We start from the raw sequence: 20,066 nt of genomic DNA on the forward strand, positions 1-20,066 counted from the left end.
CTCTAGTCTTTCCAGAAGAAACTAGCTATTTTGCTCCAGTGTGCAATGGGAGCTTCCCATAAGAGTGAGCAAGTAGTTCTACAGGTTGGGTGTGTCTCGCTGGGAATCTAGGGCTTTCATGCAGGAGACAACAGTTGGAGGACCGTTGGTTCCTCCCCACAACTGATTTAAGGTAGTCAGATTAGGAAAAGATTTTAGGTAGCACTCCTGGACTTCTTGGGGTTGTTTTGGTGGGGAAATCAAGATCACAAATAGGAGGTAGGTCACAAAGAAGGCATTCTGGTAGGATGGATGAAAGACAGGAAAAAAAGGATGAATTCATTTGGTGGTGGTGAATAAACACAGTGCAAAGGAGGATATTGTCTTCCCATGCTTTCAGTCGGGACTACACTGCTTTCCTTGCCATCACTTTTTGGCCTGTGGAATTTCTCTCTGGCTCCACCCTAGACTGTGCTGCACACCTCAGTCTCACTTCATCAACGAAATTTTCTGCGTATTTTATTGTGAAAAGCAGCATGGAAGCTCTCAGAGGCTAAAGATCAAGCATACAGGGCAGCCCAAAATTAGATATACTGCTTTAGAATCCACTTTCTTTGTTCTTGACTCAGGTTCGCTGTTCTTGTTCACATATCAGTAAAGAAAAATAATCCTTTTATCTGACTATTTCCTCCCCCCCCAACTGCCGCACTATTCTCTCCAGCTGAAGTTTAACTGCCACTTTGTTGCGTGTCAGTTATGCGTACCCATATAATGTGTTGTGATAAATTTCCACCCCCATCGTTCAACCCGGACACTGAGGTCCAGCGCCGAGGGCCTTCTGGCGGTTCCCTCCCTGTGAGAAGCAAGGTTGCAGGGAACCAGGCAGAGGGCCTTCTCGGTAGTGGCGCCCGCCCTGTGGAACACCCTCCCATCAGATGTCAAGGAAATCAACAACTATCTGACATTTAGAAGACATCTGAAGGCAGCCCTGTTTAGGGAAGTTTTTAATGACTGATGTTTTAATGTATTTTTAATCTTTTGTTGGAAGCCGCCCAGAGTGGCTGGGGAAACCCAGCCAGATGGGCGGGGTATAAATAATAAATTATTATTACTAATTATTATTATTAGTAGTAGTATTTCATTGATTCAACTGTATACCTACTTCTGAGCCACCTGTATTATGGCCAAATCTGAATAGTGCAGATGCAACACATATGTAAAGGGACGCGGGTAGCGCTCTGGGTTAAACCACAGAGCCTAGGACTTGCCGATCAGAAGGTTGGCGGTTCGAATCCCCACGATGGGGTGAGCTCCCGTTGCTTGGTCCCTGCTCCTGCCAACCTAGCAGTTCGAAAGCACGTCAAAGTGCAAGTAGATAAATAGGTACCGCTCCAGCGGGAAGGTAAACGGCGTTTCCGTGTGCTGCTCTGGTTTGCCAGAAGTGGCTTAGTCATGCTGGCCACATGACCCGGAAGCTGTACGCCGGCTCCCTCGGCCAATAAAGCGAGATGAGCACCGCAACCCCAGAGTCGGCCACGACTGGACCTAATGGTCAGGGGTCCCTTTACCTTTACCTTTACCTTTAACACATATATAGGAACCACATAGGGGTTTTACAAAAAGCCACAATTAGACTGGGCACTGGAAGAGACAGACTTGCACCCCAGCATGTCCGCTGGCTGCCATATACGCTTCTCACAATGATCTCAGAGGGCCACTTGCTGTATAAATTGGCTCTGCATAAATGCCACCTTTGGGGGAGTAAATCAAAATGGCAGCGCTATCTTGGGAAGCATTTCATCAGAGGAGACCTACCTCAGAAGTTCGCATCTGTTTGGGTCACTCGCATCGTAAAGAGCAAACTTCAGTATCCTACCAAGGTGGAGAGGAAGCCAACACACAGCGAAGACGAGCACTAAGAAGAACACGGTTCTGGCCACTTCGCGTCTCTGTAAGCAAAGAAACACCCATTGAAAATGGGGAAACGGGTCATACTTAATGAAGCTGAACATTTCAATTGGAACATGATCCCTGACCAATCTTTGCATTATGTTTATCCTACACACACTGGCACACTTTTGGATTATGGCTATGAAAAAAACAAGGGCACTGGGCAAAATATTGCATGGTACTTCAAAAGAAAAGTCTGCACATTTTGCTTTTGGGGTTTTCTGACCATTGCTCTTTGATCTACTTTGAATTCTTCCAACAAACAAACCAGCAAAAGAATAGCAACTGCTACTTCCGAAACTTTTCACGATGGTGACACGCTTTTTAGACATGCATCATTTTGCGGCACATTAATTCAGCTTTACTAGAAAACCGGAGGTTAAACCAACCCCTTTCCAGCCCCGGGAGGAGCGCGGGGAATGGTCGCAGGTCACGCCTACGCACTGCAGCCGACACACTGACGTGTTGCGCCACGCGGTTTGAAAAGCTGCGATTTAGACAGACTTTCTGTAGTTCAAGGGCTCACCTACATAACCAAAATAGCACCAATGAAACGAGACACGCTGTTGTGGATGCTCCCCAGCCAAAAAAATGCACACGGCAGAATGTTAACACTTGGAGTCAATTTGATTCCCTCTCCCTCTTTCTTTTTCCTTTCTCCTCCTGTGATGAGGCTGCATTTTAATTGTTTTAATGTTGTATTTTGATCTTGTTTTTAAGTTGTATTCATTCAACTCGTTTTTATTATTGGTTGTTAGCAGCCCTGAGCCTGGCCTTAGCTGGGGAGGGCGGGGTATAAATAACATTTATTTATTATTATTATTATTATTATTATTATTATTATTATTATTTGTCAAAAGCGGACACTTAAAGTAGTTTCTATGGCTTCAAATAGCCCCACACCAGTCTATTCAATAAATAAAAATAAAATAAATAAATAAAGTGTGATGTGCGCTCTATGAAGTAGTTGCAGCAATGGCCCTCCCTCCCTCCATTTCATATACAGTTGTACCTTGGAAGTCGAACGGAATCCGTTCCAGAAGTCCGTTCGACTTCCAAAACGTTTGGAAACCAAGGCACGGCTTCTGATTGGCTGCAGGAAGCTCCTGCAGCCAATCGGAAGCCCCGTCGGATGTTTGGGTTCCAAAGAACGTTCGCAAACCAGAACACTCACTTCTGGGTTTGTGGCATTCGGAAGCCAAAATGTCCAAATACCAAGGCGTTCGGGATCCAAGGTACGACTGTACTTTCCGATGGGCTGCGAACACACAGCCAGAGGCTGCACCTGTGTGGAAGCCACCTCTGCTCTTCTCTCTTCAATCCTCTCCTGGTTCTAGGAGACAGTGGTGGCATTTGGCCTTGACCTGACCTGCGTCTTCCTCCGACCCCTCCTGTGCTCCGTGCTTCAGCTCTGAAGCTTCCCTGCCTCTGACTCTTGCCTCCTGGCTGATACAGGTCCCCACAAATCACTGGAGCCCTCTCCTGAGTCAAAGACTCCAGCCTCCCTTCCTCGGCTGCCAGCTTCTCAGCGCCCTGCCAGTCCCTGACGCATGCCTGGCATTACTTGGTCGCATGCTATTATCTCAGCTCAGCCTCGCCGGCCCTAGAAATCACCATTTTGCCTATGGAGTATATCAAGCAGAAGGCATGACTCTATGTGTGGTAGCGTGAGAGCCCCAGGAAACACAAATGCCAAACCTCTAATTCAGCCATCCAGTGGCGCAGCGTGGGGGGTGCAGGGGGGGCCGGCCGCACCGGGCGCAACATCTGGGGGGCGCGCGCGCTCGCACTCGCAGCTCTCTGCCCCTACCTGGCTCATTCACTCTCTCTCACTGCAGTGCTGGCTGTGCGAATCCGATCTGAGCCGCTGGGTCGCCGCCCACTGTGGAGGGGGTGGGTGCCAGGCGTGCGGTGCGGAGAGAGAGCGAGGGACTATCTGGGGGAGGGACAGTGCAGCGGCCGCCCAGCGCAGCGCTGAGCGCGGGAGAGAACCACACCAGACCAGCCCAGGCAGCAGCAAGAAGAAGCTGGCAGCGGCGGCAGGTTAGGGGTTAGGGGGCGCAAATTACTTGCCTTGCCCCGGGTTAGGGGGCGCAAATTACTTGCCTTGCCCCGGGTTAGGGGGCGCAAATTACTTGCCTTGCCCCGGGTGCTGACAACCCACGCTACGCCGCTGCAGCCATCCAAGGCCCATATGGATTTGGCCTAGTCCAGTGGTGTCCAAACTTTTTTCAAAGAGGGCCAGGTTTGATGAAGTGAAGGGCCGTGAGGGCCGACCAAAGTTGTTAACCTTTTTTTTAGGATTGAAGTTGTTGAGTTTTTTTGTATAATTTTACCCCAAAGTTGTTTTTGAGCTTTTTTTAGGGTTGAAGTTTTTGAGCTTTTTTTAGGATTGAAGTTTTTGAGCTTTTATTAGGACTGAAGTTGTCAAGTTTTTTTTAGGATTTTACCCCAGGAAATAAACTGCCACAGGGGCCGGAATTAAACCAACTGGTGGGCCAAATTAGGCCCCCCGAAATGGACTTTGGACATGTCTGGCCTAGTCAGACCCTCTATGCCTGAGGCTACCACATAGTCACATGAGCACCCATTAGCATGACTGTGAACCACCCTGAGACCTGTGGGTCCAGGGCAGTATAAAAATTTAATAAATAAATGATGATGACATGGATTTGAACCCTCCACCAGACCTATGCACGCATAACCAACCCTCTTGTGCACACCGCATACATTTATATTCATCAACCTTTTGGGAAACCCAGTTACAGATCCTTTTTCTTTCCTTGTGGCTCCCCCTGATATAAGTAATCCATCTCTCTGGTTTGTAATAAATTGGTATATTCTTTTAGGCCAAGTTTTAACATGCTGCCTGTTTACTACTTGTCTGGTATTAAGTATAATTTGCTCGGTGGTGTGCCACGACTGTGAGCCCCACACCTCAAACATGTGTTCCTGTACAGAAGAAAGCAAAATTTCTACTGACGAGGAACTTGCCGTAACAATATATACAATGATAAAACATTGCCACCGGGAGATTGGTAGCATTGACTATGCAGGATCAAGTGAGAGGTGTTAACTATTGTTATTGGTATTCTGGTTTAGGGGGAGACCTCTCTATGCCTTCCTTGACCCCAAGAGGGTGTGGTATTTCATCTTCAAACTGTGGTTAGCTTAGAAATTGTGTGTCTTTTTTCTTTGTTTCCTGTGTATTCCAGGCAGCATTCATCTAAATAATGGCAGGAGCAGAACAACAACTGCTTGTGCAACCGGACTCCCCACACCCCTCTCCTCCTGCCACACACCCCGTAAATCTATCCTGTGGAATTCTCCAGCCCCCCAAGAGCAGATTTGGGGATAGTGCCAGGTGTGCGCAGGGGGCGGGAATCCTATTGCACAACTGAAAGCCATTCCACACATGCAATTATTTCGTTGAATACCACCCTCTACCTTTAAGGTGCAACCAGTGGAAAGACTAGGCAGAGGATGCAAAAGCGATCACTGTATGTAGCAAAGGTTATGGATACCCTGGGTACAACCTGGTGGTTGATGCTATACTTTTAAAATGTCCCAGTGAAGATGCCAAAGCCATAGCTTCTCCTGTCCCATTTTCCCACATTGTCCACCACCTGCATCTTTACCGAAACCCTGGAAACAAAGCCTGTTTGCTCCTATCAACCTGCTTGTTATCATTCATCGAGGCAGATGAAGACCGCACTTTAGCCTGCTTGAGTGCTACAAAAAGCATCGAGAGAAAACTTTCCTGGGAAAGTTATTTTCATCAAAATAGGATGTACACAATGTCAGAGAGATAGGCCAGTGTGTCTGGCTGTTAACCAGAAGGTTGCTGGTTCGAGGCCACCCAGCGACGGCATCTAGAGAAAAATTTCCTGTTATTTTCATCAAAATAGGATGTACACAATGTCAGGGAGATAGGCCAGTGTGTCTGGCTGTTAACCAGAAGGTTGCTGGTTCGAGGCCACCCAGCGACGGCATCTAGAGAAAAATTTCCTGGGAAAGAAATTTTCGTCAAAATAGGATGTACACAATGTCAGGGAGATAGGCCAGTGTGTCTGGCTGTTAACCAGAAGGTTGCTGGTTCGAGGCCACCCAGCGACGGCTGTAGGCAGGATTCTTGCATCGCAGAGGGGTTGGACTAGATGCCCCTTGGTGCCCCTTCCAACTCTACAATTATATGAATCTGTATGATCTTTACCTGTTTTAAGTGGTCGTTTAAAGCGATCTGCATCCCACTCTTCTTCCTGAGCATCTCGCAGGTCATCAAAGTGTAGAAAAGGCCCGTGGTTGCCAACGGCAAGCAGAAATAAAAGCTGAAGAGCCACCAGTCTTTAGCGTCCTTGTAAAGCTAGGAGGGGGAGGGAATGAAAAAAATAAGTTTGCTTTATATTTTTTAATTATTTTTTTCTGCTTTACATTTTAGAATATTCATTTAAACAACCTTAAAATATCAATGACTTCCCTTCTTCTCTTTCCATAGTTGATTTTGCATACCATAAATCCCTACATATTTTACATAAACCAAACCATCCAGTATTCCATTATTACACCCCATTAAAACTTATGTACACTGTTGAATTTATCTTAATGCTGCCATCGTTTTCAAGTGTACACAATTTCCCCCCATATATTCAATAAACATTTTCCAATCTTCCTTAAACGCATGCTCTTCTTGTTTTCTTATTCTATATGTTAAATATGCAAGCTGGTCATATTCCATCAATTTAAGTTGCCATTACTTACAATAACTTTGCTTTATAATGGCAGTCAAGGACACATGCATGTCCACGATGTACAGAGTATCACACGCCAAACCTAACAGACTGGCATGTTCAGAGTACCTTCATTAAGAAATTGGCCCACTGGAGTCTCATAAGAATATGCCCTTGTGGGGGATGCTGCCTCGGACTCCCACAGCAGGCCGGCCGGCCGGAAGAACTGGTGCCCAGGAGAAAAGCAGCACCCCACCTGACATGGGAGTCCTACTCCATCACCACTTGGAGGACCACAAGTTCTCCATCCTTGCCGCACAGGTGAGGAAAAATGAAGGGGCTCAATGCACTCACTTGCCCCATGCCTTCCTCTCTGCTCTGAGGGACGTGGGAGCCCCAGCTGAACTATACTCACAAGGAAGGAGGAGCCAGGAACCAACCTTCCTTGGCTAATCTCGCCTGCTTTTCTTGCCAACTGCGAGGGGAGATTAGCTGTGTGAGAGATAAACAATGGAAGGGGAGGGAGGAGCTCTTTCTTCTTTAGAAGGGACGAATATGATGGGAAAGGAGACTGCACTGGCTGCCAAATCAGCTTCCGGGCCCAATTCAAAGTGCTGGTTTTGACCTATAAAGCCTTTAACGGCTCAGGACTGCAATACCTCAAGGACCGCCTCTCCCCATATAAACCATCCCGGACTCTGTGTTCATCCTCTGAGGCCCTTCTTCGTGTGCCTCCTCCATGTGAGATCCAGAGGGTGGCAATACAAGAACAGGGCCTTTTCTGTAGTGGTTCCTCGCTTGTGGAATGCTCTCCCCAGGGAGGTTTGCCTGGTGCCTTCACTTTAAGGTGCCAGGCAAAAATGTTGCTCTTCACCCAAGCCTTGGGCTGATTAACATCCCACAGCCTTTTAAATGTGTCTGTAGGAAGGTTTGGTTCTTGTTTGTTTTTAATTATTTACTGTGTTTTATCTTTTTTTTTTATAAGATATTTATTAAAGTTTCAAAAATAAAAAAAGGAGTTACAATACAATACAATAAGAAAGAACAAAAAAAGAAAGAAGAAAATACAAAATACAAAAAAGTAAAAACAATTAAAAACAAATAAATCTTTCCATATCTTGTCTTTCACTCACTTGTTTCCCTGACCTCCTCACACCTCCCCTTTTTTGTATTCCAGTTCAGTAAGTTAATTCAGGAAATCCTTTCCCTCTTTGTTTTTATCTTAGACCTTTGTCTTAATATGTAATAGTTGTATATTCTCATCTGTTAACAGTCCATTTTTACATACTCCTTGTAGCATTACTACTAAAAACCCCTTAGCTTCATTCCAACATCATTCTAACATTCATTAATTTTACTGTATTTCTGTAGATAGTCTTTAAATTTCTTCCAATCTTCTTCCACCGACTCTTCTCCCTGGTCTCGGATTCTGTTTTATCTTGTATTTTATTCTGTGAACTGCTCTGAGATCTTTTGATGAAGGGTGGTATGTAAATTTAATAATAAAATAAAAAGGTTGAGGTTAGCGAGCACTGGATGCTCATATCAGCTGGGTCCACGTATCAAGGGGACCAGACTAAGGCTGGATCTAGACGGATCAAAGAAACGTTTCGGTTAAACGCCCTGTAAACTCATACAGGGAAATCCGGTTGGGAAAGATGAGACTCCACAGCGCCACCTGGTGTCACAGTGTTATATCGCATATAGAATGCATTTGGAACACTTTTTTTAGCTGAGTCCTAAGTGCTATATAGCTCTTCCTGACACCTGAGAGGGAAAATAACTTGTAAAACACACAGTGGATTGTAATCAACGAACTTTTACTCAAGAGTAGGCCTGCTGAAATTAATGTCCATGACTAAGACCCATTCACTTCCATGGGCCTAGTCTGAACGAAGGTTAGTCAAATGCAACCCTGTTAAGTCAAACCACAGGCTTTTTGTGTGTCTTGTGTTTATCGTTGCTCTTTGTCTGCAAGTACACAGACAGGCGCATCATTTGTACCCTCCTCAGATGTGTGTTTCTGAGACAGGCAGGGTACGACTTTATTAAATAAACACATCTCTTAACACGGAAGCAGCTGGCTCACGAGAGAACACCGTACCTGCATGAAAGAAGTTTCCTGGCGGGGATTAAGTAGACACACTTTAAGTTTCTGGCCGTGGTATGGGAGGGTGATCAAATCAAAGCCTAAAGCCTCGGGGACAGCTAAAACAAGAGACACGGCCCAGATCAGGACGATTTCGACCGCCGTCCACATTGGGACTCCAATTCCCTTGATACGGCTCCATGAAGCGACTGCCCGATACCTAAATGGAAGAAAGAGGTGCTGATTAGATCACATCATACACTATGCTGGGACTAAAAGCCCGTCCGTCCCCCCCATTCCTGCTGATGTGAACTTAAGCATCTAGTAAGTGGCGACTATTTAGGCCCTATTTCTGTCCCAAGTACAGCACTGTAGAAATGCCTGCAGCACAGAAGCTGAAAGCATGACATGTTGGGAAGTGAGCAATAACAGCAGCTCCTCCTCCATCTGAATCTGGTCAGCAGATAGCTCACGAGGAGACCTTCTCCAGAGTCGGAAGAGGATATCTTCCATGGCCATTGAAATATACTCGGAGTCGAGTGTGGATTTCATGCTCTTTATTCAGCTCATAGTAGTGAGGAATGGAAGTTTCCCCAAAATATCTGCTTTATATACATTATTTACACAATGGGCCACATCTGATTGGCTAATTCTGGGATTCTCCTGTAGGCCAATCAGGTTGCGGATTCACTTCAACCTGGAGCTGGATTGGGTGGCTGCTGCGGACCAATCATACTGCTGCATTGTTCTAGGACCAATCAGACTGCTTCATTCTGGAGCCTATTGTTCTAGGACCAACCAGACTGCTGCCTTTTGGATCCTATTCAACTCAGTACATAACAGCCGTGGTTCCTGACGTGGGGCTCACACCCTACAGGGGGGCAATTTGATTTTTAAGGGGGGAAATTTGAGAATGAGTTATTAACAGTGAATGGCCACGTGAATAGGAGTTCACTTTTGGAATAATAAGAATTATATGTCACGGGCATCAGGATTTTAGAGATGTTTAGGTGGTGCATGGCCCAAAAAAGGTTGGGAACCACTGCTCTACGGCTCCAGAGAGGTTCTCCTTGCAAGCCAGATGGGCAGCGGTGCTTTGGTGAGGCTTTTCAGCCTCCCAGCTAACAGCTGGCATGCAGGGAAGCCATGCTTCAGCTGAGCAAGCCCCTACACTACTTCAGCTCATAGGAGCCAGAGAGGTGGTGGTGGGGTGGGTGTGATTTTGTTAAGCTGCTCAGCTGAGGCGAGGTAGCTTCTCTGCACCTCAGCGGACCAACCTCAATAAGCCTTTGGTTGGTGAGGAGTCACTCCCCACCCCCTCCAAGCATGAAGAGATCCTGTGGTGGGTCTTCTGAGGGAGGTACGTTCCAGCACATTTTTCTCTAGAAAAAAAAATATATTGCCCATACCCATCTGTTCCTTTAAGTATCTCTTCTCTAACATGCATCAGAATTATTTTTCCCTGGATCTACTATTTAAAAAGGGACGCGGGTGGCGCTGTGGGTTAAACCACAGAGCCTAGGACTTGCCGATCAGAAGGTCGGTGGTTCAAATCCCCGCGATGGGGTGAGCTCCTGTTGCTCGGTCCCTGCTCCTGCCCACCTAGCAGTTCGAAAGCACGTCAAAGTGCAAGTAGATAAATAGGTACCACTCCGGTGGGAAGGTAAACGGCGTTTCCGTGCGCTGCTCTGGTTCGCCAGAAGCGGCTTAGTCATGCTGGCCACATGACCCGGAAGCTGTACGCCGGCTCCCTCAGCCAGTAAAGCGAGATGAGCGCCGCAACCCCAGAGTCGGCCACGACTGGACCTAATGATCAGGGGTCCCTTTACCTTTACCTTACTTTTTAAAAGATTATTTATACCAAATGTGCACACTGGGTAAAAATAGAATGAAGATCTTGATTTCTCACCTATCAATACTGAGAGCACATAAACTTAACACAGTGATGCCCAACGATGTCTTTTGAATGAAGGGGACCAGTTTACACACGGCAGCCCCAAAAGGCCAGTTTTCCGCATGGAGCTGTGAAGAGTGAACAAACAGCTAAGGGTTAACAATTCTATATCGATCACAGTTTGTGCCTCTATGCAGCTATATCTGCAACCCCCCACCAGCGATTTAGAACCTTAAGAGTAGAATATATGTTAAGAGAATCAAATGGAAATATGTCCTTACAGCACAAGCGAATAATGAACTATTACTATAGTCAAGTAAGCAGGTATAAGACTGCAGAAAGCTAAACTCTGGCCCCTGGAAACCAGACCAAATAATAAAGCTGTTAGAACATGCTCAGGAAAATTGAAATGAAAAACCGAATGCACGGATCGAGCCTAATCCAGGAAAAATTAATCACATGGAAATCAACAGAACTTACGCTAGTAATGAATAAAGTCTGGCTTGTATAACTTCAATTGGCCAGAGATATTATATGTGTGGTGGAAAAGTGGGAACTGATTCTTTTTGAAAGACATGTATCAAATCTAAAAGCTTCACGTTTGTAGTAAGTTAAGTTGTCGATGCAATCCTAATGCATTATTTTTTCCACCATACATATGAGGTCCTTATCTGACTGAGTAAACATGTACAGTGGTACCTCGGGTTACATACGCTTCAGGTTACAGACTCCGCTAACCCAGAAATAATACCTCGGGTTAAGAACTTTGCTTCAGGATGAGAACAGAAATCGTATTCCGGCGGTGCAGCAGCAGCAGGAGGCCCCATTAGCTAAAGTGGTGCTTCAGGTTAAGAACAGTTTCAGGTTAAGAACGGACCTCCGGAACGAATTAAGTACTTAACCCGAGGTACCACTGTACTGCCCTATTCCACTGATTTTTAATGTAACTTAACAATGATTAACCAATCCTATGTTTGGTTCATTCCAATCATGTATGCCTGGCCTAAGCAAGGGAAGCAATATTAAAAAGGACTATTTTATTAACTGGAAGTAATAGCTATCAACAACCATTAGGACGGTGCTCTGTGCTTCAGACACTGAACCTCAGCAATAGGAAAATAAAATGTATGTATGCATGTTACTCTGAACATCCAGGATACAAAAGTGTTGGATGAATGAATGAATGAATGAGTGGCTAGATAGACAGGTAAGGGCTGCCAACCAACTGGCATTATTGATTAATAACCTACCTATTATTAAAATAATAATCATGAAACCAAAATGCCAATATAAATGCCTTTTTGAGATGTTGATGCAAATGTGAGACACCTTAAAAGTTATTAAACAAAGACTACCACTCATTGTTGGGCGGAAAGGCTGCCTTTGATATTTTGATTTCCACGTTGTAATTCACGTCAGGCTCATGCCAGGACGAAAAATTTGAAAAATGCAACAAGTGCTTTTAAAGCTCAGCTCCCTTATTAAAACTGGCCCTCACTGCTTAATGACTTCATTAAAACTTTAGTTGATTAATGCACTGATTAAGTCAAATAAAGCTTGCAGCCTGGATTTAAAAGGAAAAAAATGTAGATGAATGCATATTTAATCTGATGAGAAGAGGCGATGGAGGTATTCAAAAGCAAGAATTTGTTTCATGCAGTGGGGCGCAGGAAAAACTGAAGCGGCAAGACAAATACTGTATAGTCTGATATGAAGACAAGATATGATCTTCCCACCCACATAGCATAACTAGGAACTGAATCAGTCCACAGAAAGAGGACTATGGCTTTATCTGCCTGGGTGATAAGATAGAGACATGATTCATGAATGCTCTGGAGCTCAGAGGAGTTTGCAGATCCTCCAGACTCAAATTTCATGGTTTGAGTGAGCCAAGCAAGTTAAACAAGATAGAGATTTGTCCATATTTATTTCGTTGCCATGACTTTAAAACAGAAATCACAACTTTTAGGACTCAGCTTGTGGATACTGTCACAGATACTCCCCAAAGCGTACTAACAACTTGGATTTCTCAAACCCGAGTCAAATTGTTGGGGAGAGAGAGTAGGGTGTGGGCAGCAACAGCAACTAGAACCAGTTGACCATTACAGGCTGGAAGAGCAAAATGGATGGATCTTCACAGTTTATCATCTTGGCATTTCCTGGCAAGATAATATCAGCAGTATGGAATGTGCAGACCTACCAAGTGCCTTGGTTTTTCCCCAAAGAGAGATGGCTGCAGTGATTTGGGCATGTATACAAACTGCAAGAGGGATTTACTCTAGATATGGTGATATCGTCAATGCCAATAATCCTAGAGGTCACCCAGTATTTTGATAGAAGGCTCCCTTTTCAACAGACCTGCAGCTTCTCTTATATTGCTCCCAGGAATGTAAAAAAAATATTCTGGCTACGTAGCTAGGCTTTCAGTAATGTCTAAAAACCTTATAGTCATGTGGTTGAGCTTTGTCGCATGCTTACATGATAGCCTTCGGAAAGCCTATTTTGTGCACTCTTTAGAAAGATGCAAGGGAGTTCGAGTGCATGGCTATACAGTGGTACCTCAGGTTACAGACGCTTCAGGTTACAGACGCTTCAGGTTACAGACTCCGCTAACCCAGAAATAGTACCTCGGGTTAAGAACTTTGCTTCAGGATGAGAACAGAAATCATGCTCTGGCGGCGCAGCGGCAGCAGGAGGCCCCATTAGCTAAAGTGGTGCTTCAGGTTAAGAACAGTTTGAGGTTAAGAACGGACCTTATGAACGAATTAAGATACCACTGTAATGTTTTGTACATGTCTGGGAGTGTAAAGGCATCCAGACACATTTCCAAATCTAGTTTGGATGCCAGCCAAAACCTTCTCATTTAATCTACAAATGTGACACCTTGCAGTGGGTCTGGCTCATTCTGTTTGGCACCCTTCATCCGCCCGAAGAAATGTAACCACATGACTCCAAGCCATCCAAAGAGCTTACAAGTCCATCATCTCATGAAGACAGATGGTTGATAACAGGTACTTAGATCTAGCTCTTGCAGCATGGGAGCTGCCGCTGCAAAACTTGAAATACTCTGATTTATGCAAATCAAATCCAGAGAAGAAGAAGAAATTACATAACTAATTACATAACGCAACCTTAGTAACATTCTCGGTTACTGCAACAATCAAACCAGTTAGCCTAGAATTGTTTCATAGAACCTGTCCTGGAGGTAAAAAAAGATCTGATTATTCACAGTCACATTGGCTGGGAACAACTGCACCTTCCTAGGAAAAACTGCCTTATAATCTGAAATGCATGGCAACTGTTTGGTCATGTTAAAATCAACGTTAGAGAGGCATGATGCAAATTATTTCAAGCCCAAGAAAGATGTTAAATTATTTTTGTATGCCACAACGGCGACCCAAATATTACTTGCTAAAAATTGGAAAACACAAGAATTACCAACAGTGGAAGACTGGCAGATGAAGATGATGGACTTTTTGGAGCTAGCTGATCTGACTGGAAGAATCCGCGACCAGAAAGGAGTTTCAAGAGGACTGGAGGAAATTTAAGGACTATTTGAATAAATACTTTAATATAAAAAAATAGAAATTACTTGAAAGAAACAAATAGGCCTAGGATTAAACTAAGTTATAATTAAATAAACGGGATTTAGAATATTAAGAAATGTGAATAAGATGGACTATAACTGGAAATTGTTTTAGTTCAATAAAGATATTGGAAAGCTGTTACTTTCAACTACAAGGAAACTCAGAAGGGAGGGACTAGAGGAAGTCAACCAAGATGTTTAAAAGGTTGGATGTGTAAAGAATTAAGTTAGTTGTTATTGTTTATCTGTTTATTGTTCCTTTTCCCCCCGTTCACTGATGTATTTTTCTTTTCTTTTTTCTGTTTTTGTGTATTATTCTGCTTTGTGGTTTATGTTATTATTATGGAAAATCTAATAATTTTTTTTTTTAAAGAAAATTATTTCAAGCTGGAAAAGGAGCCAGGCACTGAAACTTGGCAAATCCTAGAGAGGATGGGATAGGGAAGAAGCTTGGCAGCAGTGAAACAGAAGAAAGGAAGAGGCTAAGGCAGTGTTAGAAATACTGTGCTGAAAATATGGAACTTGGGAAGAAGAAGGAAGGGTTTTGATGGACACAGAGAAGTGGGAAGCTGCTAAAAGGCAAAGGGCAAAAGCATGGAGACAGGAGTGGGAGAAGGAGACAGAAGGGGATGATAAAAGATAAGCTTGTGTGGAGTGATATGCAGATAAGGGATACAGAAAGATTTAAGAGCACTGGATAATAACCATGAAGCCACTGCAAACAAGCATAGCTTCACACTTTATGTAGCTGCAAACACATGATTTCCAAACTAACGGAGCCATAAGAAATCCAGTCTGGAGTAAACTTCCATTCCTGATAGATGTGCTTTGAAAAACATAGGCTTCTAACTATCCTGTTTGAATTCATTTTGTGTGTATACCTTTCAAAGCTGTGAAGTGCTCATTTAAAGAGATATTGCTGAGGTTTGATGTATATCATGAATAAAAGGTTGAATTTAGCAAATCGGTTCAGAACTGGTCAGAGAGGATAACAGGAATGGTCTGCACACACTGCGATACTCTACCATATTCTGAAATAGGGATGCCCAGAAGTTATTATAATGAGTACAGTGGAACCTCGGGTTAAGTACTTAATTCGTTCCGGAGGTCCATTCTTAACCTGAAACTGTTCTTAACCTGAAGCACCACTTTAGCTAATGGGGCCTCCTGCTGCTGCTGGAGCACAATTTCTGTTCTCATCCTGAAGCAAAGTTCTTAACCCGAGGTACTATTTCTGGGTTAGTGGAGTATGTAACCTGAAGCGTATGTAGCCTGAAGTGTATGTAACCCGAGGTACCACTGTGAAAAGAAAGGGGTGTGTGTGAATCTATTCTGAGTCTCCCCAAGATAACTGATTAAATTAATACAGCGGTCTCAGCTGAAAGCACTCATGATAATCTCAGATCCGGATCGGTCTGTGAATGAAGACTGGAGGGCAACATCAAAAAGAAGCAGACTCATAAAAACTCATGGAAATTCAATTAGCTTTTGCCAATAGAAGGGATGATGGGAGTTGTAGTCTAACAGCCCCTGAAGGGTCACTGGTTCCCCATTCCTATTGTATGCTGCAGAAGAGGGGATGTAAACCTCAGGGCCCCCCCTCTATCCAGCCTGGGATTATTCCCAGTCTCTGCTCCTTCTCCAAGGCCATGTCTCTCATTGGCTCTGCGCTGCCCGAGTTAAGTGATGGCCATCCAATCTCTGCTTAAAACCCTCCAATGAAGGAGAGTCCACCACCTTCCAAGGAAGTCCGTTCCAATGTCTAGCAGCTTACACCATCAGAAAGTTCTTCCTGATGTTCAGTCGGAATCTCCTTTCTTGTAACGTTTGTTCCGTCTGTCCACTTCTGCCTCTGTCTCTCCCTGCCCAACAGTAATATGTGGCCCTTGGGAAATTGTCTATAAGGGAACCCCTGGGCTTGAATAATAATAATAAAAAAAGGAATTCCCATCTCCGGTGCAGAAATATTTTAAAAATTATCACCACTTTGCAATAATGCAGGAAATGGGTTTACCGGTAAATTACAGCATGGTAGAAATGGTAATCTGTATTTGATCTCTACTCCTCTAAAACATCATCCAGGAGAAACACAAAAGCATTTTGTGGCACTTTCCTCCAATTCTGCCAACGCCTGACTATACATTTACTTACTGTACTAAAAAAATACAGTTGTACCTTGGTTGTCGAACACTTTGGTACTCCTACATTTCGGCTCCTGAACGATGGAAACCTGGAAGTGAGTGTTCTGACCGAACGTCCAATGGCGCTTCCACGGCTTCTGATTGGCTGCAGGAGCTTCCTACAGCCAATCAGAAGCCATGCTTTGGCTTCCGAACGTTCTGGAAGTTGTAACAGACTTCCAGAATGGGTACGACTGTAAAAACGTTGCACTGAATGGAATGTGGAGCACCCTAGTCAGTGTGAAGTGTTGCTGACACCCCAGAAGTCAAAGGATGCTAGGTTACTTGAGATGGATGCTGTGGCAGCAAATGGCCTGCACCAGCAGGGGGTTGGACTAGATGATCCTCGAGGTCCCTTTCAACCCCACAACACTGTTCTATGAGAAGTTCTTCCTTGCTCTCTCCACGTGGCAGGTCCCCCTCTCCTTAGTCACTGCCCTAGAAAACTGCATGAACGAATGATGACGCTGCTTTTCTGAGAGCGCTGAATGAGCTTTGCAGCGATGGAAGCCAAGGGGGGTGGAATTTGTGAGCAAAGCAATTCTGAGCTCTTGCTGCTTTTGTACAGGAAATTCAACATGCGGAGTCAAACAGATCTGCATATATCTGTGACAATGGGAGCGTTTGTTTTTATTTGACAAACAACACTAAGCATCAGCTAGCAAGCGAAACGGACTTTATTTCTGGGAATTCAACAACTGCAAAAGAAACTACAAGGGCAACTACTGAAATAGTTTCAGGATTGGTTTAGGAAATAGGATGCTGTTGTTCAGGAAGTCCCCATTAAGGCTTTTTTGGGTGTGCATTAAACCTCTGTCAAATGTGGGAAGGGCTGGGAGCATGAACAAAACTGGCAAGCTTTGAATTGTGGCTGGGATGGTCACTGTGGTCAGTGACACTTCCTTTGCACACGTACTGAGGATCTGTTCTATCCCAGCAAGACGTGAGTCAACCAAACTGTCCAATGACACCAGCTGAGAATGGGACGGACTTCGGAAGGAAATGGCCAAAGAGTTGTTGGTCAAGGAATGTGATTAGTATCATGGTGGCTCAGTTGATTTCAAATACTATGGGGCAATGGTGGGCCAGGCCAATGGTCAGTGCATCAGCGTCATATATCCTACCATCAGCCAAACTGAACCTCAATGGGACCTCATAAAAAAGATTGATAAAATGCAACTTCCACAAACCAGGATTGCCCAAACGTAGCTCTCGCCCTTGTCAAACTTGTCAAAATTGTGGAGGCCATGACTGACTCAAGCGAGTGAGCCAAGCCACATGCCTCAAGGCTTGCTGCCTCTCCCCAAGACCCCAGCCGGGGACCCTAGCATGAAGCCGACCCCTGCCCTATTATTCATATTCAAATATCTTCAAATACTCCCTGTGGAACGCCCTCCCACCAGATGTCAAAGACAACAACAACTACCAGACTTTTAGAAGACATCTGAAGGCAGCCCTGTTTAGGGAAGCTTTTAATGTTTGATGTATTATAGTATTTTAATATTTTTTGGGAAGCCGCCCAGAGTGGCTGGGGAGGCCCAGCCAGATGGGCGGGGTATAAATAATAAATTATTATTATTATTATTATTATTATTAAGGGCAGTCCAGTCTCAGCAGATCACCTTCATTGCCTGGGGTATCAGATAAAGCTGTGTATATCTCATAACAGTGTAATTCTAACCATATCTCCTCAGAAGTAAGTTTAACAGAATGCAAAGGGGCTTAAAGGTAAAGGTAAAAGGACCCCTGACCATTAGGTCCAGTCGTGGCTGACTCTGGGGTTGCGGCGCTCAACTCGCTTTATTGGCTGAGGGAGCCAGCGTACAGCTTCCAGGTCATGTGGCCAGCAGAGCACGGAAACGCCGTTTACCTTCCCGCCGAAGCAGTACCTATTTATCTACTTGCACTTTGACGTGCTTTCAAACTGCTAGGTTGGCAGGAGCAGGGACCAAGCAACGGGAGCTCACCCCGTTGTGGGGATTCGAACCGCCAACCTTCTGATTGGCAAGCCCTAGGCTCTAAGGTTTAACCCACAGCGCCACCCGCGTCCCACAATGGGGCTTACTCTAGAATAAATGGGATTAGGACTGCCGTCTAAACTCCAGGGGAATTTGAGTTTTTGAGACATTATTCAGTGATGTTTCCGTCTTTCATGAATTTGTCTACTTTTTTAAATTCAAGGCTCTTAAATATATCCTTTGCCCTGTAATAAATCCTCAATATGAATATTCGTGTTATTCAATATCACAGCAGAAAGTTCCTCAGTTTTGTTTTGCATAGTGTGAAATACAGTACAATGTTAATGAAATCCAACCAGAGTTAAGCACTCTTTAAGACCCAGTGATTACAAAGAATTATACACTCATCTATCTCCTGGCTGAGTTTCTCATAGTAAAGTCAAAGGGGGCGTGAAAAGTGAATGTTTCTGCACACCTCATGAAGCGCACCCCAGTTCTCATGACAATTCATACCAGCGCCCATTTACTCAGAGGCAAGCCCTACTAAATGTAATGGGACTTACACCAAAGAAAGTGTGCACAGGATTGCAGCCCAAGACAAGCAGTTCTTACCAAGACTCAGAAACCAGGTTTCAACAGAAGGGTTCAGACCTAGAACTCCTGAAGAGATGATAAAGTAGATAATGCCTCTGACTGTGTACAGAGTTCCTTTCTCTCTCACTACTAAGTGCTGCCAACCCCAGCCTATCCGTTATTAGACAAAAGAGTTTCCAGGGCAGAGTGTATAACCTTTTGAGTGCTCTTGATACTCTTTTTATTTATTTTCATGGCACAGAAGATAAATTTTGACAAATCAATTGTTCAAAACCCCCCACAAATGGCTGTTTACTCATTTTAATTTTGAGCCACTTGCAACCCTTAGCAGCAATGTAGGTTCTTTTTAGAGCTTAAACATTTTACGACCGAGACTGTTTAGAAGACTTAGGCTGCAATTCTGGGATGTAAGCCTCAGTGAATACGGTGGAACTTTCTTCAGAATAAGCATGTACAGGACTGCACTGTTAATTCTACTTAAACCGCTCCTCTGTTTTAATGGATGCAAGGATCCTGTGCGTAAACTCCGCAATTCTCCGCCCGAGAAGCTCTGCCCTTTCAGCGGCAAGCATGCATGGGTCGGCCACCATTAATGAGTAAGGCCTGTGATGTACTCTGCACATCCTCAGAGGCCACCCCTTTATTACCACCCAAGTCCCTCAAACTCAGATTACAGAGCGATTTCAAATTAAAGCCCAGCATCCTCAAAAGGAATCAACAACGTTTTTATGATTGCTAATTTCTGGTAGCGCTCTTATTAATGTCCTTTGCATAAATGAAGCTACATACAGAGAGAGGGGTGATGATTAGAAGAGAGGAGCCTGTGTGGGAGACAGGCAAGAGTGGGCTTTTCTGAGGATGTGAGGCTAAGAGGAAAATGTCCCTGGTTGGGCGGGCAGACTCACTTCTTTGTATGTGGACTGAAGATTAGAGTATACAGTGGTACCTCAGGTTAAGTACTTAATTCGTTCCGGAGGTCCGTACTTAACCTGAAACTGTTCTTAACCTGAAGACCACTTTAGCTAATGGGGCCTCCCGCTGCTGCCGCGCCGCTGGAGCACGATTTCTGTTCTCATCCTGAAACAAAGTTCTTAACCTGAAGCAATATT

General features: G+C 44.5%; 1 protein-coding gene and 1 long non-coding RNA gene across 2 annotated transcripts in view; one reads left to right on the forward strand and one right to left on the reverse strand.

The window, feature by feature from the left end:
- Positions 1-20,066, forward strand: part of LOC308475980 — a 1,233,414-nt gene that overhangs the window by 245,555 nt on the left and 967,793 nt on the right. The gene's annotated exons all lie outside the window — the stretch shown is intronic.
- EDNRB (endothelin receptor type B) overlaps positions 1-20,066 on the reverse strand; it is a 28,296-nt gene that overhangs the window by 5,538 nt on the left and 2,692 nt on the right. The window contains exons 3-6 of the mRNA XM_081003133.1: positions 10,655-10,767; positions 8,761-8,965; positions 6,143-6,292; positions 1,795-1,928 (exon numbers count right to left, since the gene is read on the reverse strand). Of these exons, the coding sequence (XP_080859259.1) occupies positions 1,795-1,928; positions 6,143-6,292; positions 8,761-8,965; positions 10,655-10,767 (602 nt within the window). The remainder of the gene's footprint in view (positions 1-1,794; positions 1,929-6,142; positions 6,293-8,760; positions 8,966-10,654; positions 10,768-20,066) is intronic.

The sequence above is a fragment of the Podarcis pityusensis genome (assembly GCF_964106645.2).
Source record: "Podarcis pityusensis genome assembly, chromosome: 4".
In the NCBI taxonomy this organism is placed as follows: domain Eukaryota; kingdom Metazoa; phylum Chordata; class Lepidosauria; order Squamata; family Lacertidae; genus Podarcis; species Podarcis pityusensis.